At 46.8% G+C, this 21,314-nt stretch overlaps 1 protein-coding gene across 1 annotated transcript in view; it reads left to right on the top strand.

The window, feature by feature from the left end:
• Window positions 1–21,314, top strand: part of VPS13A (vacuolar protein sorting 13 homolog A) — a 747,194-nt gene that overhangs the window by 503,773 nt on the left and 222,107 nt on the right. Inside the window, exons 42-44 of the mRNA XM_063913834.1 lie at window positions 3,528–3,629; window positions 11,836–11,994; window positions 12,653–12,914. Coding sequence (XP_063769904.1) covers window positions 3,528–3,629; window positions 11,836–11,994; window positions 12,653–12,914 — 523 coding nt within the window. The remainder of the gene's footprint in view (window positions 1–3,527; window positions 3,630–11,835; window positions 11,995–12,652; window positions 12,915–21,314) is intronic.

Below are 21,314 nucleotides of genomic sequence, written 5' to 3'. Positions count from 1 at the left end.
TGCTTGGTGCATGAGGCTTTTGGATGTTGGGAAAGTAATTCCCACAAGTATTCATTTTCATGGTGGCAGTTTAGTTGAAAGCTGTATTGAATAGCGTTGGGACTGAGTGCCTGGAGATATTCTACTAGCCACATCGCGACCTGCATTTAAGTCAGGAATGGCAGGTTACCGGACCTAAAGAATGCCGTTTAGTCACAGTAAATAGCATTCTCTCAACTTAAGTGCCAGGTGTGATGCTGTTAGCGCAAGTCATAAGCCCGCAACTCACATTGTGGCACTAGTTTTGTTGGATTTCTGCTCCCACCTCAGGAGGGTGTCAGCAGAAATCTACAGCTAATTGAATAGCTCCGAGCACTCATTCCTGAATTGAATTGCTCCCTTGAGAGAGAGAAAAACTATCCAGACAAACTATCTGCTACTTAAAATGGCCTCAATTTTAATATATTCACTGAAACCTATAGCTTTAGTGGCTATTTTGCCTTTTCTCTGAGGATTTCCTATGTCTGTTTCCGAGGAGCATTCTTCACATACAGACGTTCTGGGTAATATCAGTTTAGTTTCTGACATATCCTTTGTTGGAGGTGCATTATTAGATGAGATTTTAGAATAGGAATATGGAGGAGCTTGCTCTATTTGTCCTTCGTGCCCTGCTATATCTATAGAGTATAATATGGATCGGCACATTACTACTAAGGCTGCTATGGGAACACTTGGCTTGTAGGACTCTTACATTATGTATATACTGTACATCTACCATATTACAGGCCTTCCAAATATTATGGTGAATAAACAAAGGGAAGTTTAGTTGAAACTGCGCCAGTTACACAAAGGCATTCAGACTTTTAAGGAAAATATACTCTTTGTTAAGGGCCCCATACACTTATGTGACATGTCCGACTGTCATGTCGCAGGCGATCACCCCGGCAGCCTCCCGGGTGCAGGATCGCCCAAGATACATCGTATGCTGTCCTGTTGCATACAGTGTATCTTTTGTGATCCCAGCCATGCCTGCGGGGTCAGACATGATCGCTAGTGCAGCACGATCAATCTGGTGGATCCGATCCGATGCTCATGGGAACGCGCATCAGATCGGATTGGAAACACCTCCAAAATGCCCAATTTCATCCTATATATCAGGCCGAATGCCCGAAATCGGATGAAATAGGGCATTATCGTTACATAGGAACATAGAATTTGGCGGCAGAAAAGAACCACTTGGCCCAACTAGTCTGCCCCTTTTTTTTTCCTTACATTATTTTTTTTCTCTAACCTTGTTTGATCCTTATTTCTTTGTAAGGATATCCTTATGTCTATCCTATGCATGTTTAAATTGCTCCACTGTCTTAGCCTCTACCACATCTGATGGGAGGCTATTCCACTTGTCTACTACCCTTTCTGTGAAGTAATTTTTCCTCAAATTTCCCCTGAACCTCCTCCCCCCCTCCAGTCTCAATGCATGTCCTCGTGTCCTATTGCTTCTCTTAATTTGGAGAATGTTTCCATCCTGGACTTTGTTAAAACCCTTGATATATTTGAAAGTTTCTATCATGTCTCCTCTTTCTTTTCTCTGCTCCAAACTATACATATTGAGATTTCTTAGTCTTTCTGGGTATGTTTTGTGATGTAGGCCATGCACCATTTTAGTTGCCCTTCTTTGTACAGTCTCTAATGTATTAATATCCTTTTGAAGATATGGCCTCCAGAATTGAACACAGTATTCTAGATGAGGCCGTACCAATGATCTATACAGTGGCATTGTTACTTCTTTCTTTCTGCTGCTGATTCCTCTCCCAATGCAGCTAAACATCTGACTAGCCTTCCTCATTGCCTTGTTACATAGCTTACCTGCCTTTACGTCACTTGAAATTGTGACTCCTAGATCCCTTTCCTCCTCAGTAGTTTCCAGTATAGTGCTATTAATACTATACTGTATTTAGCCTTTGGATTTTTGAGACCTAAGTGCATGATTTTGCATTTTTTGGCATTAAACTGTAATTGCCACACTCTTGACCATCCCTCTAGTCTACCTAGATCCTCAATCATTTGTTTTACCCCACCTGGTGTGTCTACCCTGTTGCATACCTTTGTGTCATCCGCAAAAAGGCATACTTTCCCTTTAATGCCATTTTCAGTGTCACCAATGAAGATATTAAAAAGCACTGGTCCAAGTACAGATCCCTGGGGTACTCGACTGGTAACATTTCCCTCCTGTGAATGCACTCCATTTACCACAACTCTCTGTTTTCTATCCTTCAACCAAGATCTTATCCATTCAATAATCCTAATATCCAATCCCAAACTTTCAAGTTTATTTAGCAGTCTGCGATGTGGAACAGTGTCAAAAGCCTTACTAAAGTGTATATAAGCTATATCCATGGCTCCACCTTTATCCATCACTTTAGTCGCACAGTAAAAAAAAGTCAATTAGATTTGTTTGACATGATCTTCCCCAGTGAATCCATGCTGTTTGGGATCCTGTAAATTGTAGATTATCTCAAATCTGGTAAATCTTTATTTTAAGAGTGTTTCCATCAATTTCCCTACTACTGATGTAAGACTCACTGGTCTGTAGTTGTTTGCCTCTTCCTTGCTTCCACTTTTGTGCAGTGGGACTACGTTTGCTCTTTTTCAGTCCTCTAGAATTACTCCTGTAGCTAATGACTGGTTGAATAATTCTGTCAATGGTGCTACCAGCACCTCTTTAAGTTCTTTTAGTATCCTTGGATGTATCTCATCTGGCCCCATAGATTTGTCCACTTTCAGCTTTGAGAGTTCTGTTAGGACCTTTTCCTCTGTAAATGTACTTGTTTCATTTTCCTGAATATCCCTGCAACTTAACTGTGGCCCCTTCTCCTCTCTTTCAGTAGTAAATACTGAGCAAAAATAATTATTAAGATGATCTGCTATTACATTGTCTCCCTCAACAAGACTCCCAGTCTCTGTCTTTAGTTTTATTATTTCGCCTTTTGTTTTTCTCTTTTCGCTTATATACCTAGAAAAAAGTTTTGCCTCCTTTACCCACTGACTGGTCCATTTTCTTCTCAGCTTGTACCTTTGCACATCTGACTACCTTCTAACAAGATACTGTATATCTCTATGTCTTCATTATTTTGTGTCTGCTTGTATTTCCTAAAAGCCATCTTTTTTGCTTTCACAATATTTGCTACTTCTTTCGCAAACCACACTGGCTTCCTTTTCCTTGTGCTTTTCCTGAAACTTTTGATACAAACTTAGGTCTGTTGCCTTTAATATTGCACATTTTAATGTTTCCCACCTCTCCTGCACTGCTTCCAAATTCCTCCACTCTGCCAAAGAATCGCTTACACATTTTCCCATCCCTACAAAATCAACCTTCCTAAAATCCAACACCATTGTTCTAGTGTATGAGGCCCTTTAGAGTCTTACCTTTTCTAGGATATGTTAGTAAATTCTGCATCTCCAAAAAGACCAACACAATCCTTTCTGAGGCACCGCAATAACATGTTTAAAGTGAGGGACCAGTATAAAATTGTGTCTGTGCTCTTCAGGTACATTACTACAATGAAATGTTAGGAGTATGGGAACCACTACTAGAACCTCTGGAAATTGAGAGAACTGATGATTTCCGACCCTGGAGCCTTGAAGTTAAGGTATTCCTGATATAAAATCAGCTATATGTGAATACTGTTTCTTTTCTGGCAAAAAATATTTTATGTCATCTATTATTCTATTATTATTATTATTTCTCTATCGTCCTAAGTGGATGCTGGGGTTCCTGAAAGGACCATGGGGAATAGCGGCTCCGCAGGAGACAGGGCACAAAAGTAAAGCTTTTACAGGTCAGGTGGTGTGTACTGGCTCCTCCCCCTATGACCCTCCTCCAGACTCCAGTTAGATTTTTGTGCCCGGCCGAGAAGGGTGCAATTCTAGGTGGCTCTCATAAAGAGCTGCTTAGAGAGTTTAGCTTAGGTTTTTTATTTTACAGTGATTCCTGCTGGCAACAGGATCACTGCAACGAGGGACAGAGGGGAGAAGAAGTGAACTCACCTGCGTGCAGGATGGATTGGCTTCTTGGCTACTGGACATGAAGCTCCAGAGGGACGATCACAGGTACAGCCTGGATGGTCACCGGAGCCACGCCGCCGGCCTCCTCACAGATGCTGAAGCAAGAAGAGGTCCAGAATCGGCGGCTGAAGACTCCTGCAGTCTTCTTAAGGTAGCGCACAGGACTGCAGCTGTGCGCCATTTTCCTCTCAGCACACTTCACACGGCAGTCACTGAGGGTGCAGGGCGCTGGGGGGGGGCGCCCTGGGAGGCAAATGAAAACCTTTAAAAAGGCTAAAAATACCTCACATATAGCCCCAGAGGCTATATGGAGATATTTACCCCTGCCTAAATGTACTAAATAGCGGGAGACGAGCCCGCCGAAAAAGGGGCGGGGCCTATCTCCTCAGCACACGGCGCCATTTTCTGTCACAGCTTCGCTGGTCAGGAAGGCTCCCAGGTCTCTCCCCTGCACTGCACTACAGAAACAGGGTATAACAGAGAGGGGGGGCAGAATAAATGGCAATATATTAATATAAAAGCAGCTATAAGGGAGCACTTAATCATAAGGCTATCCCTGTCATATATAGCGCTTTTTGGTGTGTGCTGGCAGACTCTCCCTCTGTCTCCCCAAAGGGCTAGTGGGTCCTGTCTTCGTATAGAGCATTCACTGTGTGTCTGCTGTGTGTCGGTACGTGTGTGTCGACATGTATGAGGACGTTATTGGTGTGGAGGCGGAGCAATTGCCAAATATGAGGATGTCACCTCCTAGGGGGTCGACACCAGAATGGATGCCTTTATTTGTGGAATTACGGGATAGCGTCAACTCGCTTAAGCAGTCGTTTGCCGACATGAGGCGGCCGGACACTCAATTAGTGTCTGTCCAGGCGCCTCAAACACCGTCAGGGGCTGTAAAACGTCCCTTGCCTCAGTCGGTCGACACAGACCCAGACACAGGCACTGATTCCGGTGGTGAAGGTGACGAATCAACCGTATTTTCCAGTAGGGCCACACGTTATATGATTTTGGCAATAAAGGAGATGTTACATTTAGCTGATACTACAGGTACCACTAAACAGGGTATTATGTGGGGTGTGAAAAAACTACCAGTAGTTTTTACCGAATCAGAAGAATTAAATGACGTGTGTGATGAAGCGTGGGGTGCCCCGATAAAAAACTGCTAATTTCAAAGAAGTTATTGGCTTTATACCCTTTCCCGCCAGAGGTTAGGGAGCGCTGGGAAACACCTCCTAGGGTGGACAAAGCGCTAACACGCTTATCAAAACAAGTGGCGTTACCCTCTCCTGAGACGGACGCACTTAAAGATCCATCAGATAGGAGGATGGAAAATATCCAAAAAGGTATATACACACATGCAGGTGTTATACTACGACCAGCTATTGCGACTGCCTGGATGTGCAGTGCTGGGGTAGTTTGGTCAGAGTCCCTGATCAAAAATATTGATACCCTGGACAGGGACAATATTTTACTGTCGTTAGAACAAATAAAGGATGCATTTCTTTATATGCGTGATGCACAGAGAGATATCTGCACACTGGCATCACGGGTAAGTGCTATGTCCATTTCGGCCAGAAGAGCTTTATGGACACGACAGTGGACAGGCGATGCGTAGAGGAGTTATTTGAGGTCGGTCTATCGGATTTGGTGGCCACGGCTACGGCCGGGAAATCCACCTTTCTACCTCAAGTCACTCCCCAACAGAAAAAGGCACCGACCTTTCAACCGCAGCCCTTTCGTTCCTTTAAAAATAAGAGAGCAAAGGGCTATTCATATCTGCCACGAGGCAGAGGACGAGGGAAGAGACAGCAACAGGCAGCTCCTTCCCAGGAACAGAAGCCCTCCCCGGCTTCTACAAAAGCCTCAGCATGACGCTGGGGCTTCGCAAGCGGACTCGGGGGCGGTAGGCGGTCGTCTCAAAAATTACAGCGCGCAGTGGGCTCACTCGCAGGTAAATCCCTGGATCCTGCAGATAATATCTCAGGGGTACAGGTTGAAATTAGAGACAGAGCCACCTCGCCGTTTCCTGAAGTCTGCTTTACCAACGTCCCCCTCAGAAAGGGAGACGGTTTTGGAAGCCATTCACAAGCTGTATTCTCAGCAGGTGATAGTCAAGGTACCTCTTCTACAACAAGGGAAGGGGTATTATTCCACTCTATTTGTGGTACCGAAGCCGGATGGCTCGGTAAGGCCTATTCTAAATCTGAAGTCCTTGAACCTATACATAAAGAAGTTCAAGTTCAAGATGGAGTCACTCAGAGCAGTGATAGCGAACCTGGAAGAAGGGGACTTTATGGTATCCTTGGACATCAAGGATGCGTATCTCCACGTTCCAATTACCCCTCACACCAGGGGTACCTCAGGTTCGTTGTACAAAACTGTCACTATAAGTTTCAGACGCTGCCGTTTGGTTTGTCCACGGCACCTCGGGTCTTTACAAAGGTAATGGCCGAGATAATATTTCTTCTTCGAAGAAAAGGCGTATTAATTATCCCATACTTGGACGATCTCCTAATAAGGGCAAGGTCCAGAGAACAGCTAGAGATGGGTTTAGCACTATCTCAAGAGGTGCTAAAGCAGCACGGATGGATTCTGAATATTCCAAAATCCCAATTAATGCCGACAACTCGTCTGCTGTTCCTGGGGATGATTCTGGACACAGTTCAGAAAAAGGTTTTTCTTCCCGAAGAAAAAGCCAAGGAGTTATCTGACCTGGTCAGGAACCTCCTAAAACCAGGAAAGGTGTCTGTACATCAATGCACAAGAGTCCTGGGAAAAAATGGTAGCTTCTTACGAAGCAATCCCTTTCGGCAGATTCCATGCAAAGGGATCTGTTGGACAAATGGTCAGGGTCGCATCTTCAGATGCACCTGCGGATAACCCTGTCGCCGAGGACAAGGGTATCCCTTCTGTGGTGGTTGCAGGAGGCTCATCTATTGGAGGGCCGCAGATTCGGCATACAGGATTGGATCCTGGTGACCACGGATGCCAGCCTGAGAGGCTGGGGAGCAGTCACACAGGGAAGAAATTTCCAGGGAGTGTGGTCGAGCCTGAAAAAGTCTCTTCACATAAGCATTCTGGAACTAAGAGCAATCTACAATGCTCTAAGCCAGGCGGAACCTCTGCTTCAAGGAAGACCGGTGTTGATCCAGTCGGACAACATCACGGCAGTCGCCCATGTAAACAGACAGGGCGGCACAAGAAGCAGGAGGGAAATGGCAGAAGCTGCCAGGATCCTTCGCTGGGCGGAGAATCACGTGATAGCACTGTCAGCAGTATTCATCCCGGGCGTGGACAACTGGGAAGCAGACTTCCTCAGCAGACACGACCTTCACCCGGGAGAGTGGGGACTTCATCCAGAAGTTTTCCACATGCTATTAAACCGTTGGGTAAAACCAATGGTGGACATGATGGCGTCTCGCCTCAACAAAACACTGGACAGGTATTGCGCCAGGTCAAGAGATCCGCAGGCAATAGCTGTGGACGCGCTGGTAACACCTTGGGTGTACCAGTCGGTATATGTGTTTCCTCCTCTGCCTCTCATACCAAAGGTATTGAGGATTATACGGCAAAGAGGAGTAAGACTAGTGGCTCCGGATTGGCCAAGAAGGACTTGGTACCCGGAACTTCAAGAGATGGTCACGGACGATCCGTGGCATCTACTTCTGAGAAGGGACCTGCTTCAGCAGGGTCCTTGTCTTTTTCAAGACTTACCGCGGCTGCGTTTGACGGCATGGCGTTGAATGCCAGATCCTAAAAGGAAAAGGCATTCCAGAAGAAGTCATTCCTACCTTGATAAAGGCAAGGAAGGAAGTCACCGCGAAGCATTATCGCCGTATTTGGCGAAAATATGTTGCGTGGTGCGAGCAGCGGAGTGCTCCGATGGAGGAATTTCAACTGGGTCGTTTTCCTACATTTCCTGCAATCAGGATTGTCTATGGGTCTCAAATTGGGATCTATTAAGGTTCAAATTTCGGCCCTATCAATATTCTTCCACAAAGAATTGGCCTCAGTCCCTGAGGTCCAGATTTTTATCAAAGGAGTACTGCATATACAGCCTCCTGTGGTGCCTAAGGTGGCACCGTGGGATCTAAATGTAGTTTTAGATTTCCTCAAATCCAAATTGGTTTGAACCACTAAAGAATGTGGATTTGAAATATCTCACATGGAAAGTGACTATGTTACTGGCCCTGGCTTCGGCCGGGAGAGTATCTGAACTGGCGGCTTTGTCTTATAAAAGCCCTTATTTAATTTTCCATTCGACATAGGGCAGAGCTGCGGACGCGTCCGCATTTTCTCCCTAAGGTGGTATCAGCGTTTCACCTGAACCAGCCTATTGTAGTGCCTGCGGCTACAGACGACTTGAAGGACTCCAAGTTGTTGGACGTTGTCAGAGCCTTAAAAATATACATTTAAAGGACGGCTGGAGTCAGAAAATCTGACTCGCTGTTTATACTGTATGCACCCAACAAGTTGGGTGCACCTGCTTCTAAGCAGTCGATTGCTCGTTGGTTTTGTAACAAAATTCAACTTGTACATTCTGTGGCAGGCCTGCCACAGCCTAAATCTGTTAAGGCCCATTCCGCAAGGAAGGTGGGCTCATCTTGGGCGGCTGCCCGAGGGGTCTCGGCATTACAACTCTGCCGAGCAGCTACGTGGTCAGGGGAGAACACGTTTGTAAATTTTTACAAATTTGATACCCTGGCAAAGGAGGACCTGGAGTTCTCTCATTCGGTGCTGCAGAGTCATCCGCACTCTCCCGCCCGTTTGGGAGCTTTGGTATAATCCCCATGGTCCTTTCAGGAACCCCAGCATCCACTTAGGACGATAGAGAAAATAAGAATTTACTTACCGATAATTCTATTTCTCGGAGTCCGTAGTGGATGCTGGGCGCCCATCCCAAGTGCGGATTATCTGCAATACTTGTACATAGTTATTGTTAACTAATTCGGGTTATTGTTTAGGAAGCCATCTTTCAGAGGCTCCTCTGTTATCATACTGTTAACTGGGTTTAGATCACAAGTTGTACGGTGTGATTGGTGTGGCTGGTATGAGTCTTACCCGGGATTCAAAATCCTCCCTTATTGTGTACGCTCGTCCGGGCACAGTACCTAACTGGAGTCTGGAGGAGGGTCATAGGGGGAGGAGCCAGTACACACCACCTGACCTGTAAAAGCTTTACTTTTGTGCCCTGTCTCCTGCGGAGCCGCTATTCCCCATGGTCCTTTCAGGAACCCCAGCATCCACTACGGACTCCGAGAAATAGAATTATCGGTAAGTAAATTCTTATTTATTATTATTATTATCTATTTATTATTTTTCTTTTAAGCTTTGAAGAAATGGTTGTAAATGAAATACACACACTTAGGGGGGTATCAAATTAGTGGAGATAATTATTATTCTTTATTTGTATTACACCACAAGGGATCCGCAGCACCCAATTGCAGAGTACATGAACAAAATAATCAAAACATTAAAATCGTGACTAACAGTTGAAGACAATATAGGACAAATATAGGGCAAATAAACATAGCTAAAGCAGCAGATGACACTGACATAAGTATCAGGGTGGCAGAAAACCGCAGGGTTTGGTGCCATTGAGAAAGGTTTAAGTAAGAGAAGGATAAGCACATGAGGGGTTGAGGGCCCTGCTCGCGAGAGCTTACATTCTACACACATTCCTGGGACATTGACTCTTACATGTATACAGATTCCTGGGACATTGGGGGAAATTCAGACTTGAGCGTAGCAGCAAATTTGTTAGCAGTTGGGCAAAACCATGGGCCTAATTCAGACCTGATCGCTGCTGTGCGTTTTCGCACAGAAGGCGATCAGGTCTGAACTGCGCCGGCGCCGCAGCGCGCCGGCGCATGCCAGACAGACGACGTCCGTCTCAGCCCTGAGATCACCTCTGCCTAATTGACAGGCAGAGGCAGTCGCTGGGCGTGCCAGCGGCATTTGGCCGACATTTTAAGGGCGCGGTCCGGGCAACGCAGGCATGCCCGGACCGTGCAGGGGGCAGGCCACGGCGGCTGCGTGACGTCACATGCAGCCGCTGCGACGAGAAGCTCCCTGCCAACGCGCAGGAGCTTCACTGGTAGGGAGCTTAAGTACAAAAGCCGATTTTGTACTTGTGTGGTGGGGTAGGCCCTGACATGCGGGGCGTACTAACCCTGTGCTGGGCGTCCCCCCGCATGTCAGGGAAGCTGATCGTAGATGTGCTAAATGTAGCACATCTACGATCAGGTCTGAATTAGGCCCCATGTGCACAGCAGGTGTGGCAGATATAACATTTGTAGAGTGAGTTAGATTTGGGTGGGTTATTTTGTTTCTGTGCAGGGTAAATACTGGCTGCTTTATTTTTACACTGCAATTTAGATTTCAGATTGAACACCCCCCACCCAAATCTAACTCTTTCTTTGCAAATGTAATATCTGCCCCCCCCTGCAGTGCACATGGTATTGCTGAACTGCTAACAAATTTGCTGCTACGATCAGGTCTGAATTACCCCCATTGCCTCTTACATGTTCACAGATTCCTGGCACAGTACTTATTACATGTACTCAGATTCCTGAGACATTGCCTCTTACATGTTCACAGATTCCTGGCACAGTACTTATTACATGTACACAGATTCCTGAGACATTGCCTCTTACATGTTCACAGATTCCTGGCACAGTACTTATTACATGTACACAGATTTCTGGGACATTGCTCTTACATGTACACAGATTCCTGGGCCATTGCCTCTTACATGTACACAGATTCCTGGGCCATTGCCTCTTACATGTACACAGATTCCTGGGCCATTGCCTCTTACACGTGCACTGATTCCTAGGACATTGGGGGTCATTCCGACCCTTTCACACGCAGCGGTTCTTTGCTGCGGTGCGAACGGGTTGGAACTGCGCGTGCGCATTGCGCACACGCGTCGTTGCCCGGCGACGGATGTCGCCAGGCAACGGAGCGCCCAGCGGAAAAAAAAGACGCAGAGCTGGACGGAAAAAGATTGACAGCGGAAAGGCGTTCCGGGGCGCATACTCACTGTTGGAGGCCGTTTTCGGGGAGTGGTAAGAAGAACGCAGGCGTGTCCAGGCAAAGGAGGGTGGATGTCTGACGTCAGGACCGGGACCTTCATCGCTGGATCCGTCGCACAGGGTAAGTAGCTGCAGGGCTGGTCTTGTTTTGCAGGAAACTTTTTAAGCAGGGGATTAGTTTATCGCAGCAGCAGCAAAAATTTGCTGGCTGCGATCAACTCGGAATAACCCCCATTGCCTCTTATATGTGCACTGATTCCTGGGACATTGCCTCTCACATGTGCACTGATTCCTGGGACATTGCCTCTTACATGTACACAGATTCCTGGGACATTGCCTCTTACATGTACACAGATTCCTGGGACATTGCCTCTTACATGTGCACTGATTCCTGGGACATTGCCTCTTACATGTGCACTGATTCCTGGGACATTGCCTCTTACATGTGCACTGATTCCTGGGACATTGTCTCTTACATGTGCACTGATTCCTGGCTCAGGACTTATTACATGTACACAGATTCCTGGGTCAGTATTTCGTGAATGTACAGTTTTCTGGGACATTACTTCTTAAATGTACACAATTTTATTGTGTCAATACTTCTTACTTATGCAGAATTTTGGGATAGAATATATAATGATTAATCTATACATTATAACAACATTTTTGTACCACTCTTGTTCCAATGATTACTGATGTATTAAAAATAACCTGTGGTGGGATTTTGTTTTTAAAATGTGATAACGTTGTATTTTAGATGAAAAAGAAATTAAGGAAACAAGTTTGTGAAACAGATGGCGAGGAGGAGAACTACAAGATACCGGAATTTGTTACAGCAATAAACATTTTTTCCAAAGACCAGCTAAATATCACACTGTCTAAATGTGGTATGGCAATGCTCAGTAACCTAGGACAGGTAAGAGACTTGGTAACTGACCATCAGCATTTAAGGATTAGTATATTGTCCTCCAGATTTTTATTCATCACAATTATTGTGTGTATTAGTCCAGTGAGTTGTGTATTATATGCTCCCTTTACTTGTGTGGGTTTCCTGTGGGTACACTGGTTTCTACCCTGTAGGTAAATTGGCTTCTAACCTGACGAAAATTAGGGTAGGGAATAAAGTGAGTGACCAAAAATTCTCTGTAAAGCTCTGCTGAATATGTATGTGCTATAGCTGTTAAGAAATAATAAATACTGTTTAACTGAATGTTTTCTCAAGAACAGAGTAAAAGTCCCGAAAGTGGGTGTATGTTATGCTTGGGCCACAGTAGAATGATTTGTTCTTGCATTTCTCCAGTTTACTTATAGTAAAGAAAAATGTACTGAAACCTTGCTCTGTAGAACAATAGATTTATTAGTCAACACAACGTGTTTACTCTTTGCTAGACCATATCAGTAGTTTTACCTCAATTTTATTTTAAATGATTAATGTAAAATAAGGATATGCCTAAAAATTAAACATTTTCTCATTTAAGATTCAATGAATCCGATATCATAGGCTTTAAAAGTTGTTTTCATTTTACTGTTCACATTGAAGAAATTAAACAAACTCTTATTACTTTGTGTTGCAGGCATTTGCTGAAGCGGCCAGCGAAACATCAGATGTCTTCAAGAAAGATCAAGCTCCATTTGTGGTCAAAAATTCTCTTGGCCTTCATGTATCCATTTCTCCCAGCGACTCGTTCACAGCATTAAATGTTGACCATGGTTTAAAGACTATAGAATTGGATGACAATGAGAGTCTTAATATGGATTATGTCCGTTCCAAAAGCCAGACTGACCAGTTTTCCGACATGACCAGCCTCAGCAGTAAACATTTCTACATTCAGCTTAGTAAGTGCTGTAGAGAGCTGGCCTGGGCTCTGCGAACAGGGGGCGCCGTGAGCCCCTCAGCCATGTGAAAATTGGGAATGGGGGGGGGGGGTTTCTTGTGATCAATTCCACTAATAAATGGCAGCAGTCTATCTGGACCCATGGGATGGCTGGTTAGGGCTGGAGCTGGCACCTAAATTAAGCTGTAGCTTTGAACGTAAGATCCTCTTCCCTGCTACCCCAGACTTTCATTATAGGTGCCTTGGAGTGAGGGCACGTTTTTTTTTTTTTTTTTTTGCAGTCCTCATAGTTATGACTATTGTCTGAACTCAGCGTGTTTCTGAGTTTGTAGTTTTGTCTTCCAAATACCTTTTATCGTATTTCAGGACGACAAAGTGGCTCTTATACCAGACTTCCTCTGTCCACCGCACCGTTTTTTCTGCTGTTCCTTTATAAAGCATGAAGGCGGTTGAACAACTGCCACGCAGGCCATAGCGTGTTTCTCCGCTCAGTTATCACTCAAGCCTATTTTAGTGTTGGGCGACAGACACCACAGTGAGGGTCAGCATATTCCGCTAGGATGGTGGCTAACTCCTGGGCAGTGCGACCAAGAGCTTTGGCAGTACAAGTCTGTCATGCAGCGATCTGCTTCTCTGTCCACACATTTCAGGTTTTTGCCTCTGGCGGCACCCATTTTAGGCGTACAGTTTTCCGGTCAGGCAGCCCAAGTGTTGAACATCTCATGGTCCAGTGTCCCACAAGCCTTGCTGAAATAGAAAGCAGACGATACATGTTTAGCGGAAAAAGATCAGCCTCGCAGCTGCATTCAAAATGGGTTGTAGTGGTGAAAGTTTGTTTTTGGGAAAACCAATAAGGAAACTGTTACAATATTCAATGCTGGAGATAAGTGCAGAAATTAGCGTTTTTGCAGTGTCACATGAGTGTATTCTGGATATTTTTTTTCAGATGTATGTAGTGTCATTTGGAAACGGATTGAATGTGGGAAACAAAGGTCCATTAGCCTGTGGAAATATTATTAATTCCGTTTTGGAAAGATTGAGTTTGAGGTGTCAAGATGGCATCAAAGATGAAATAGCAGAAAGACATTCAGTGATGCGGACCAGTACAGATGGTTACAAATCAGGGGAGGAGAGGAAGATTTGAGTATCATCTGCATACAGATGATAGTGAAATCCTAAAAGAGCTGATAAGTTTGCCTAGAGAAATGCTACAGTATATGAGATAGATTGACGAAAACAGTGGACACAGGACTGAGCTTTGCAGTATTACTCCAGCTGATCGAGAAAGTGCAGACCAGGTGGATTCAGAGAAACAAATATTGAAAGAGCAATTTGATAAGTAGGATGAGAACCAGGATGTCCTGAAGACCTAGGGATTGTAGTGTTGTATGAGAAGAGAGTGGTAATTTCAGAGAGTTAGGGGTAAATTTACTAAGATGGGAGTTCTATTTAAAATGGGATGTTGCCCATAGCAACCAATCAGATTTTACTTCTCATTTATCTAGCACCTTCTAGAACATAATACCTGGAATCTGATTGGTTGCTATGGGCAACATCCCATCTTAAATAGAACTCCCATCTTAGTAAATTTACCCCTTAGTGTCAGAATTCTGTATTGTTTTTAGAATAGGAGTAATCACTGCATGCTTAAATAATGATGGACAGATGACAGTGGGGAAGTTTACTAACAATCGTTTTGGGACAATATTTTTTTTTCTCTGACGTCCTAGTGGATGCTGGGAACTCCGTAAGGACCATGGGGAATAGCGGCTCCGCAGGAGACTGGGCACAAAAGTAAAGCTTTAGGACTACCTGGTGTGCACTGGCTCCTCCTCCAAGCCTCAGTATGATTTTTGTGCCCGGCCGAGAAGGGTGCATTCTAGGAGGCTCTCCTGAGTTTCTTAGAAAAAGTTTAGTTTTAGGTTTTTTATTTTCAGTGAGACCTGCTGGCAACAGGCTCACTGCATCGAGGGACTAAGGGGAGAAGAAGCGAACCTGCCTGCTTGCAGCCAGCTTGGGCTTCTTGGCTACTGGACACCATTAGCTCCAGAGGGACCGAACACAGGCCCAGCCTCGGAGTCCGGTCCCAGAGCCGCGCCGCCGGCCCCCTTACAGAGCCAGAAGCAAGAAGAGGTCCGGAAAATCGGTGGCAGAAGACATCCAGTCTTCACCAAGGTAGCGCACAGCACTGCAGCTGTGCGCCATTGCTCCTCAGGCACACTTCACACTCTGGTCACTGAGGGTGCAGGGCGCTGGGGGGGGGCGCCCTGAGCAGCAATAAAAACACCTTGGCTGGCGAAAATACATCACATATAACCCCCAGGGCTATATGGATGTATTTTAACCCCTGCCAGAATATAGCAAAAAGCGGGAGAAAAGTCCGCCGAGAAGGGGGGCGGAGCCTATCTCCTCAGCACACTGGCGCCATTTTCCCTCACAGCTCCGCTGGAAGGACGTCTCCCTGACTCTCCCCTGCAGTCCTGCACTACAGAAAAGGGTAAAACAAGAGAGGGGGGCACTAATTAGGCGCAGTATTAACATAACAGCAGCTATAAGGGGAAAAACACTTCTATAAGGTTAATCCCTGTTTATATATAGCGCTCTGGTGTGTGCTGGCATACTCTCCCTCTGTTTCCCCAAAGGGCTAGTGGGGTCCTGTCCTCTATCAGAGCATTCCCTGTGTGTGTGCTGTGTGTCGGTACGATTGTGTCGACATGTTTGAGGAGGAAAATGATGTGGAGGCGGAGCAATTGCCTGTAATAGAGATGTCACCCCCTAGGGAGTCGACACCTGAGTGGATGGGCTTATGGAAGGAATTACGTGACAGTGTCAGCTCTTTAGACGGTTGATGACATGAGGCAGCCGGCTACTCAGCTTGTGCCTGTCCAGGCGTCTCAAAGGCCATCAGGGGCTCTAAAACGCCCGTTACCTCAGATGGCAGACACAGACGCCGACACGGATACTGACTCCAGTGTCGACGATGAAGAGACGAATGTGACTTCCAGTAGGGCCACACGTTACATGATTGAGGCAATGAAAAATGTTTTACATATTTCTGATAATACAAGTACCACTAAAAAGGGTATTATGTTTGGTGAGAAAAAACTGCCGGTAGTTTTTCCTGCTTCTGAGGAATTAAATGAAGTGTGTGATGAAGCGTGGGTTTCCCCCGATAAAAAACTGATAATTCCTAAAAGGTTATTGGCATCATACCCTTTCCCGCCAGAGGATAGGGCACGTTGGGAAACACCCCCTAGGGTGGATAAAGCGCTCACACGCTTGTCTAAACAGGTGGCACTACCCTCTCCTGAGACGGCCGCCCTTAAGGAACCTGCTGACAGAAAGCAGGAGAATATCCTAAAATGTATATATATACACTCATACGGGAGTTATACTGCGACCAGCAATCGCCTCCGCCTGGATGTGCAGTGCTGGGGTGGCTTGGTCGGATTCCCTGACGGACAATATTGATACCCTAGACAGGGACAGTATATTACTGACTATAGAACATTTAAAAGATGCATTTCTATATATGCGTGATGCACAGAGGGATATCTGCCGACTGGCATCAAGAGTAAGTGCGCTGTCCATTTCTGCCAGAAGAGGGTTATGGACGCGGCAGTGGTCAGGTGATGCGGATTCCAAAAGGCATATGGAAGTATTGCCTTATAAAGGGGAGGAGTTATTTGGGGTAGGTCTATCAGACCTGGTAGCCACGGCAACTGCTGGGAAATCCACATTTTTACCCCAGGCAGCCTCTCAACATAAGAAGACGCCATATTATCAGGCGCAGTCCTTTCGGCCCCATAAGGGCAAGCGGGCAAAGGGCTCCTCTTTTCTGCCCCGTGGCAGAGGGAGAGGGAAAAGGCTGCAGCAAACAGTCAGTTACCAGGAACAGAAGCCCTCTCCCGCCTCTGCCAAGTCCTCAGCATGACGCTGGGGCGTTACAAGAGGACTCAGGCACGGTGGGGGCCCGTCTCAAGAATTTCAGCGCGCAGTGGGCTCACTCACAAGTGGACCCATGGATCCTTCAGGTGGTATGTCAGGGGTACAAATTGAAATTCGAGACGTCTCCCCCTCGCCGTTTCCTAAAGTCTGCTTTACCGACGTCTCCCACCGACAGGGAGGCGGTATTGGAAGCCATTCACAAGCTGTATTCCCAGCAGGTGATAATCAAGGTACCCCTCCTGCAACAGGGAAAGGGGTATTATTCCACGCTGTTTGTGGTACCGAAGCCGGACGGCTCGGTGAGACCTATTTTAAATCTAAAATCCTTGAACACTTACATACAGAGGTTCAAGTTCAAGATGGAGTCACTCAGAGCGGTGATTGCGAACCTGGAAGAAGGGGATTATATGGTGTCTCTGGACATCAAGGATGCTTACCTCCATGTCCCAATTTACCCTTCTCACCAAGGGTACCTCAGGTTTGTGGTACAGAACTGTCACTATCAGTTTCAGACGCTGCCGTTTGGATTGTCCACGGCACCCCGGGTCTTTACCAAAGTAATGGCCGAAATGATGATACTCCTTCGAAGGAAGGGAGTTTTAGTTATCCCTTACTTGGACGATCTCCTGATAAGGGCAAGATCCAGGGAACAGTTGGAAGTCGGGGTAGCACTATCTCAGGTAGTGTTGCGGCAGCACGGTTGGATTCTCAATATTCCAAAATCGCAGCTGATCCCGACAACACGTCTTCTATTCCTAGGGATGATCCTGGACACAGTCCAGAAAAAGGTGTTTCTCCCGGAGGAGAAAGCAAGGGAGTTATCCGAGCTAGTCAGAAACCTCCTAAAACCAGGCCAAGTCTCAGTGCATCAATGCACAAGGGTCCTGGGAAAAATGGTGGCTTCCTACGAAGCAATCCCATTCGGCAGATTCCACGCAAGAACTTTTCAGTGGGACCTGCTGGACAAATGGTCCGGATCGCATCTTCAAATGCATCAGCGGATAACCCTGTCACCGAAGACAAGGGTGTCTCTCCTGTGGTGGTTACAGAGTGCTCATCTTCTAGAGGGCCGCAGATTCGGCATTCAGGACTGGGTCCTGGTGACCACGGATGCCAGCCTGCGAGGCTGGGGAGCAGTCACACAGGGAAGGAATTTCCAGGGCTTGTGGTCAAGCCTGGAGACATCACTTCACATAAATATCCTGGAGCTAAGGGCCACTTACAATGCTCTAAGCCTAGCAAGACCTCTGCTTCAAGGTCAGCCGGTGCTGATCCAGTCAGACAACATCACGGCAGTCGCCCACGTAAACAGACAGGGCGGCACAAGAAGCAGGAGGGCAATGGCAGAAGCTGCAAGGATTCTTCGCTGGGCGGAAAATCATGTGATAGCACTGTCAGCAGTGTTCATTCCGGGAGTGGACAACTGGGAAGCAGACTTCCTCAGCAGGCACGACCTCCACCCGGGAGAGTGGGGACTTCATCCAGAAGTTTTCCACATGATTGTGATCCGTTGGGAAAAACCAAAGGTGGACATGATGGCGTCCCGCCTCAACAAAAAACTAGACAGGTATTGCGCCAGGTCAAGGGACCCTCAGGCGATAGCTGTGGACGCTCTGGTAACACCGTGGGTGTACCAGTCAGTGTATGTGTTCCCTCCTCTGCCTCTCATACCCAAGGTACTGAGAATTATAAGACTGAGAGGAGTAAGAACTATACTTGTGGCTCCGGATCGGCCAAGACGGACTTGGTACCCGGAACTTCAAGAGATGCTCACAGAGGACCCGTGGCCTCTACCTCTAAGAAGGGACCTGCTCCAGCAAGGACCCTGTCTGTTCCAAGACTTACCGCGGCTGCGTTTGACGGCATGGTGGTTGAACGCCGGATCCTGAAGGAAAAAGGCATTCCGGATGAAGTCATCCCTACCCTGATCAAAGCCAGGAAGGATGTAACCGCAAGGCATTATCACCGTATTTGGCGTAAATATGTTGCGTGGTGCGAGGCCAGGAAGGCCCCTACAGAGGAATTTCAACTGGGTCGATTCCTGCATTTCCTGCAAACAGGAGTGTCTATGGGCCTAAAATTGGGGTCCATTAAGGTTCAAATTTCGGCCCTGTCGATTTTCTTCCAGAAAGAACTGGCTTCAGTTCCTGAAGTTCAGACGTTTGCCAAGGGGGTGCTGCATATACAGCCTCCTTTTGTGTCTCCAGTGGCACCTTGGGATCTCAATGTAGTTTTGGGGTTCCTAAAATCACATTGGTTTGAACCACTCACCACTGTGGACTTAAAATATCTCACATGGAAAGTGGTAATGCTGTTGGCCCTGGCTTCGGCCAGGCGTGTGTCAGAATTGGCGGCTTTATCCTATAAAAGCCCTTACCTGATTTTTCATACGGACAGGGCAGAATTGAGGACTCGTCCTCAATTTCTCCCTAAGGTGGTTTCAGCGTTTCACCTGAACCAGCCTATTGTGGTACCTGCGGCTACTAGGGACTTGGAGGACTCCAAGTTGCTGGACGTAGTCAGGGCCCTGAAAATATATGTTTCCAGGACGGCTGGAGTCAGAAAATCTGACTCGCTGTTTATCCTGTATGCACCCAACAAGCTGGGTGCTCCTGCTTCTAAGCAGACTATTGCTCGTTGGATTTGTAGTACAATTCAGCTTGCACATTCTGTGGCAGGCCTGCCACAGCCAAAATCTGTAAAAAGCCCATTCCACAAGGAAGGTGGGCTCATCTTGGGCGGCTGCCCGAGGGGTCTCGGCTTTACAACTTTGCCGAGCAGCTACTTGGTCAGGGGCAAACACGTTTGCTAAATTCTACAAATTTGATACCCTGGCTGAGGAGGACCTGGAGTTCTCTCATTCGGTGCTGCAGAGTCATCCGCACTCTCCCGCCCGTTTGGGAGCTTTGGTATAATCCCCATGGTCCTTACGGAGTTCCCAGCATCCACTAGGACGTCAGAGAAAATAAGAATTTACTTACCGATAATTATATTTCTCGTAGTCCGTAGTGGATGCTGGGCGCCCATCCCAAGTGCGGATTGTCTGCAATACTTGTACATAGTTATTGTTAACTAAATCGGGTTATTGTTGTTGTGAGCCATCTTTCCAGAGGCTCCTCTGTTATCATGCTGTTAACTGGGTTCAGATCACAAGTTGTACGGTGTGATTGGTGTGGCTGGTATGAGTCTTACCCGGGATTCATGAATCCTTCCTTATTGTGTACGCTCGTCCGGGCACAGTATCCTATCTGAGGCTTGGAGGAGGGTCATGGGGGGAGGAGCCAGTGCACACCAGGTAGTCCTAAAGCTTTACTTTTGCGCCCAGTCTCCTGCGGAGCCGCTATTCCCCATGGTCCTTACGGAGTTCCCAGCATCCACTACGGACTACGAGAAATAGAATTATCGGTAAGTAAATTCTTATTTCTCTATCGTCCTAGTGGATGCTGGGGTTCCTGAAAGGACCATGGGGAATAGCGGCTCCGCAGGAGACAGGGAAGCTTTAGGATCAGGTGGTGTGCACTGGCTCCTCCCCCTATGACCCTCCTCCAAGCCTCAGTTAGATTTTTGTGCCCGGCCGAGAAGGGTGCAATCTAGGTGGCTCTCCTAAAGAGCTGCTTAGAGAAGTTTAACTTAGGTTTTTTATTTTACAGTGAGTCCTGCTGGCAACAGGATCACTGCAACGAGGGACTTAGGGGAGAAGAAGTGAACTCACCTGCGTGCAGGATGGATTGGCTTCTTGGCTACTGGACATTAGCTCCAGAGGGACGATCACAGGTACAGCCTGGATGGTCACCGGAGCCTCGCCGCCGGCCCCCTTGCAGATGCTGAAACGAGAAGAGGTCCAGAATCGGCGGCAGAAGACTCCTCAGTCTTCTTAAGGTAGCGCACAGCACTGCAGCTGTGCGCCATTTTCCTCTCAGCACACTTCACACGGCAGTCACTGAGGGTGCAGGGCGCTGGGAGGGGGGCGCCCTGGGAGGCAAATGAAAACCTTTTTTGGCTAAAAATACCTCACATATAGCCTCCGGGGGCTATATGGAGATATTTAACCCCTGCCAGAATCCGTTAAGAGCGGGAGACGAGGCCGCCGAAAAAGGGGCGGGGCCTATCTCCTCAGCACACAGCGCCATTTTCCCTCACAGAAAGGCTGGAGGGAAGGCTCCCAGGCTCTCCCCTGCACTGCACTACAGAAACAGGGTTAAAACAGAGAGGGGGGGCACTAATTTGGCGTTAGAAATATATAAAAAAGATGCTATAAGGGAAAACACTTATATAAGGTTGTCCCTATATAATTATAGCGTTTTTGGTGTGTGCTGGCAAACTCTCCCTCTGTCTCTCCAAAGGGCTAGTGGGTCCTGTCCTCTATCAGAGCATTCCCTGTGTGTGTGCTGTGTGTCGGTACGTGTGTGTCGACATGTATGAGGACGATGTTGGTGAGGAGGCGGAGCAATTG

The sequence above is a fragment of the Pseudophryne corroboree genome, chromosome 1 (assembly GCF_028390025.1).
Source record: "Pseudophryne corroboree isolate aPseCor3 chromosome 1, aPseCor3.hap2, whole genome shotgun sequence".
Classification (NCBI taxonomy): Eukaryota; Metazoa; Chordata; class Amphibia; order Anura; family Myobatrachidae; genus Pseudophryne; species Pseudophryne corroboree.
Note: the sequence above shows the minus strand (reverse complement) of the source record. Positions and strands in the feature narration are given on the sequence as shown.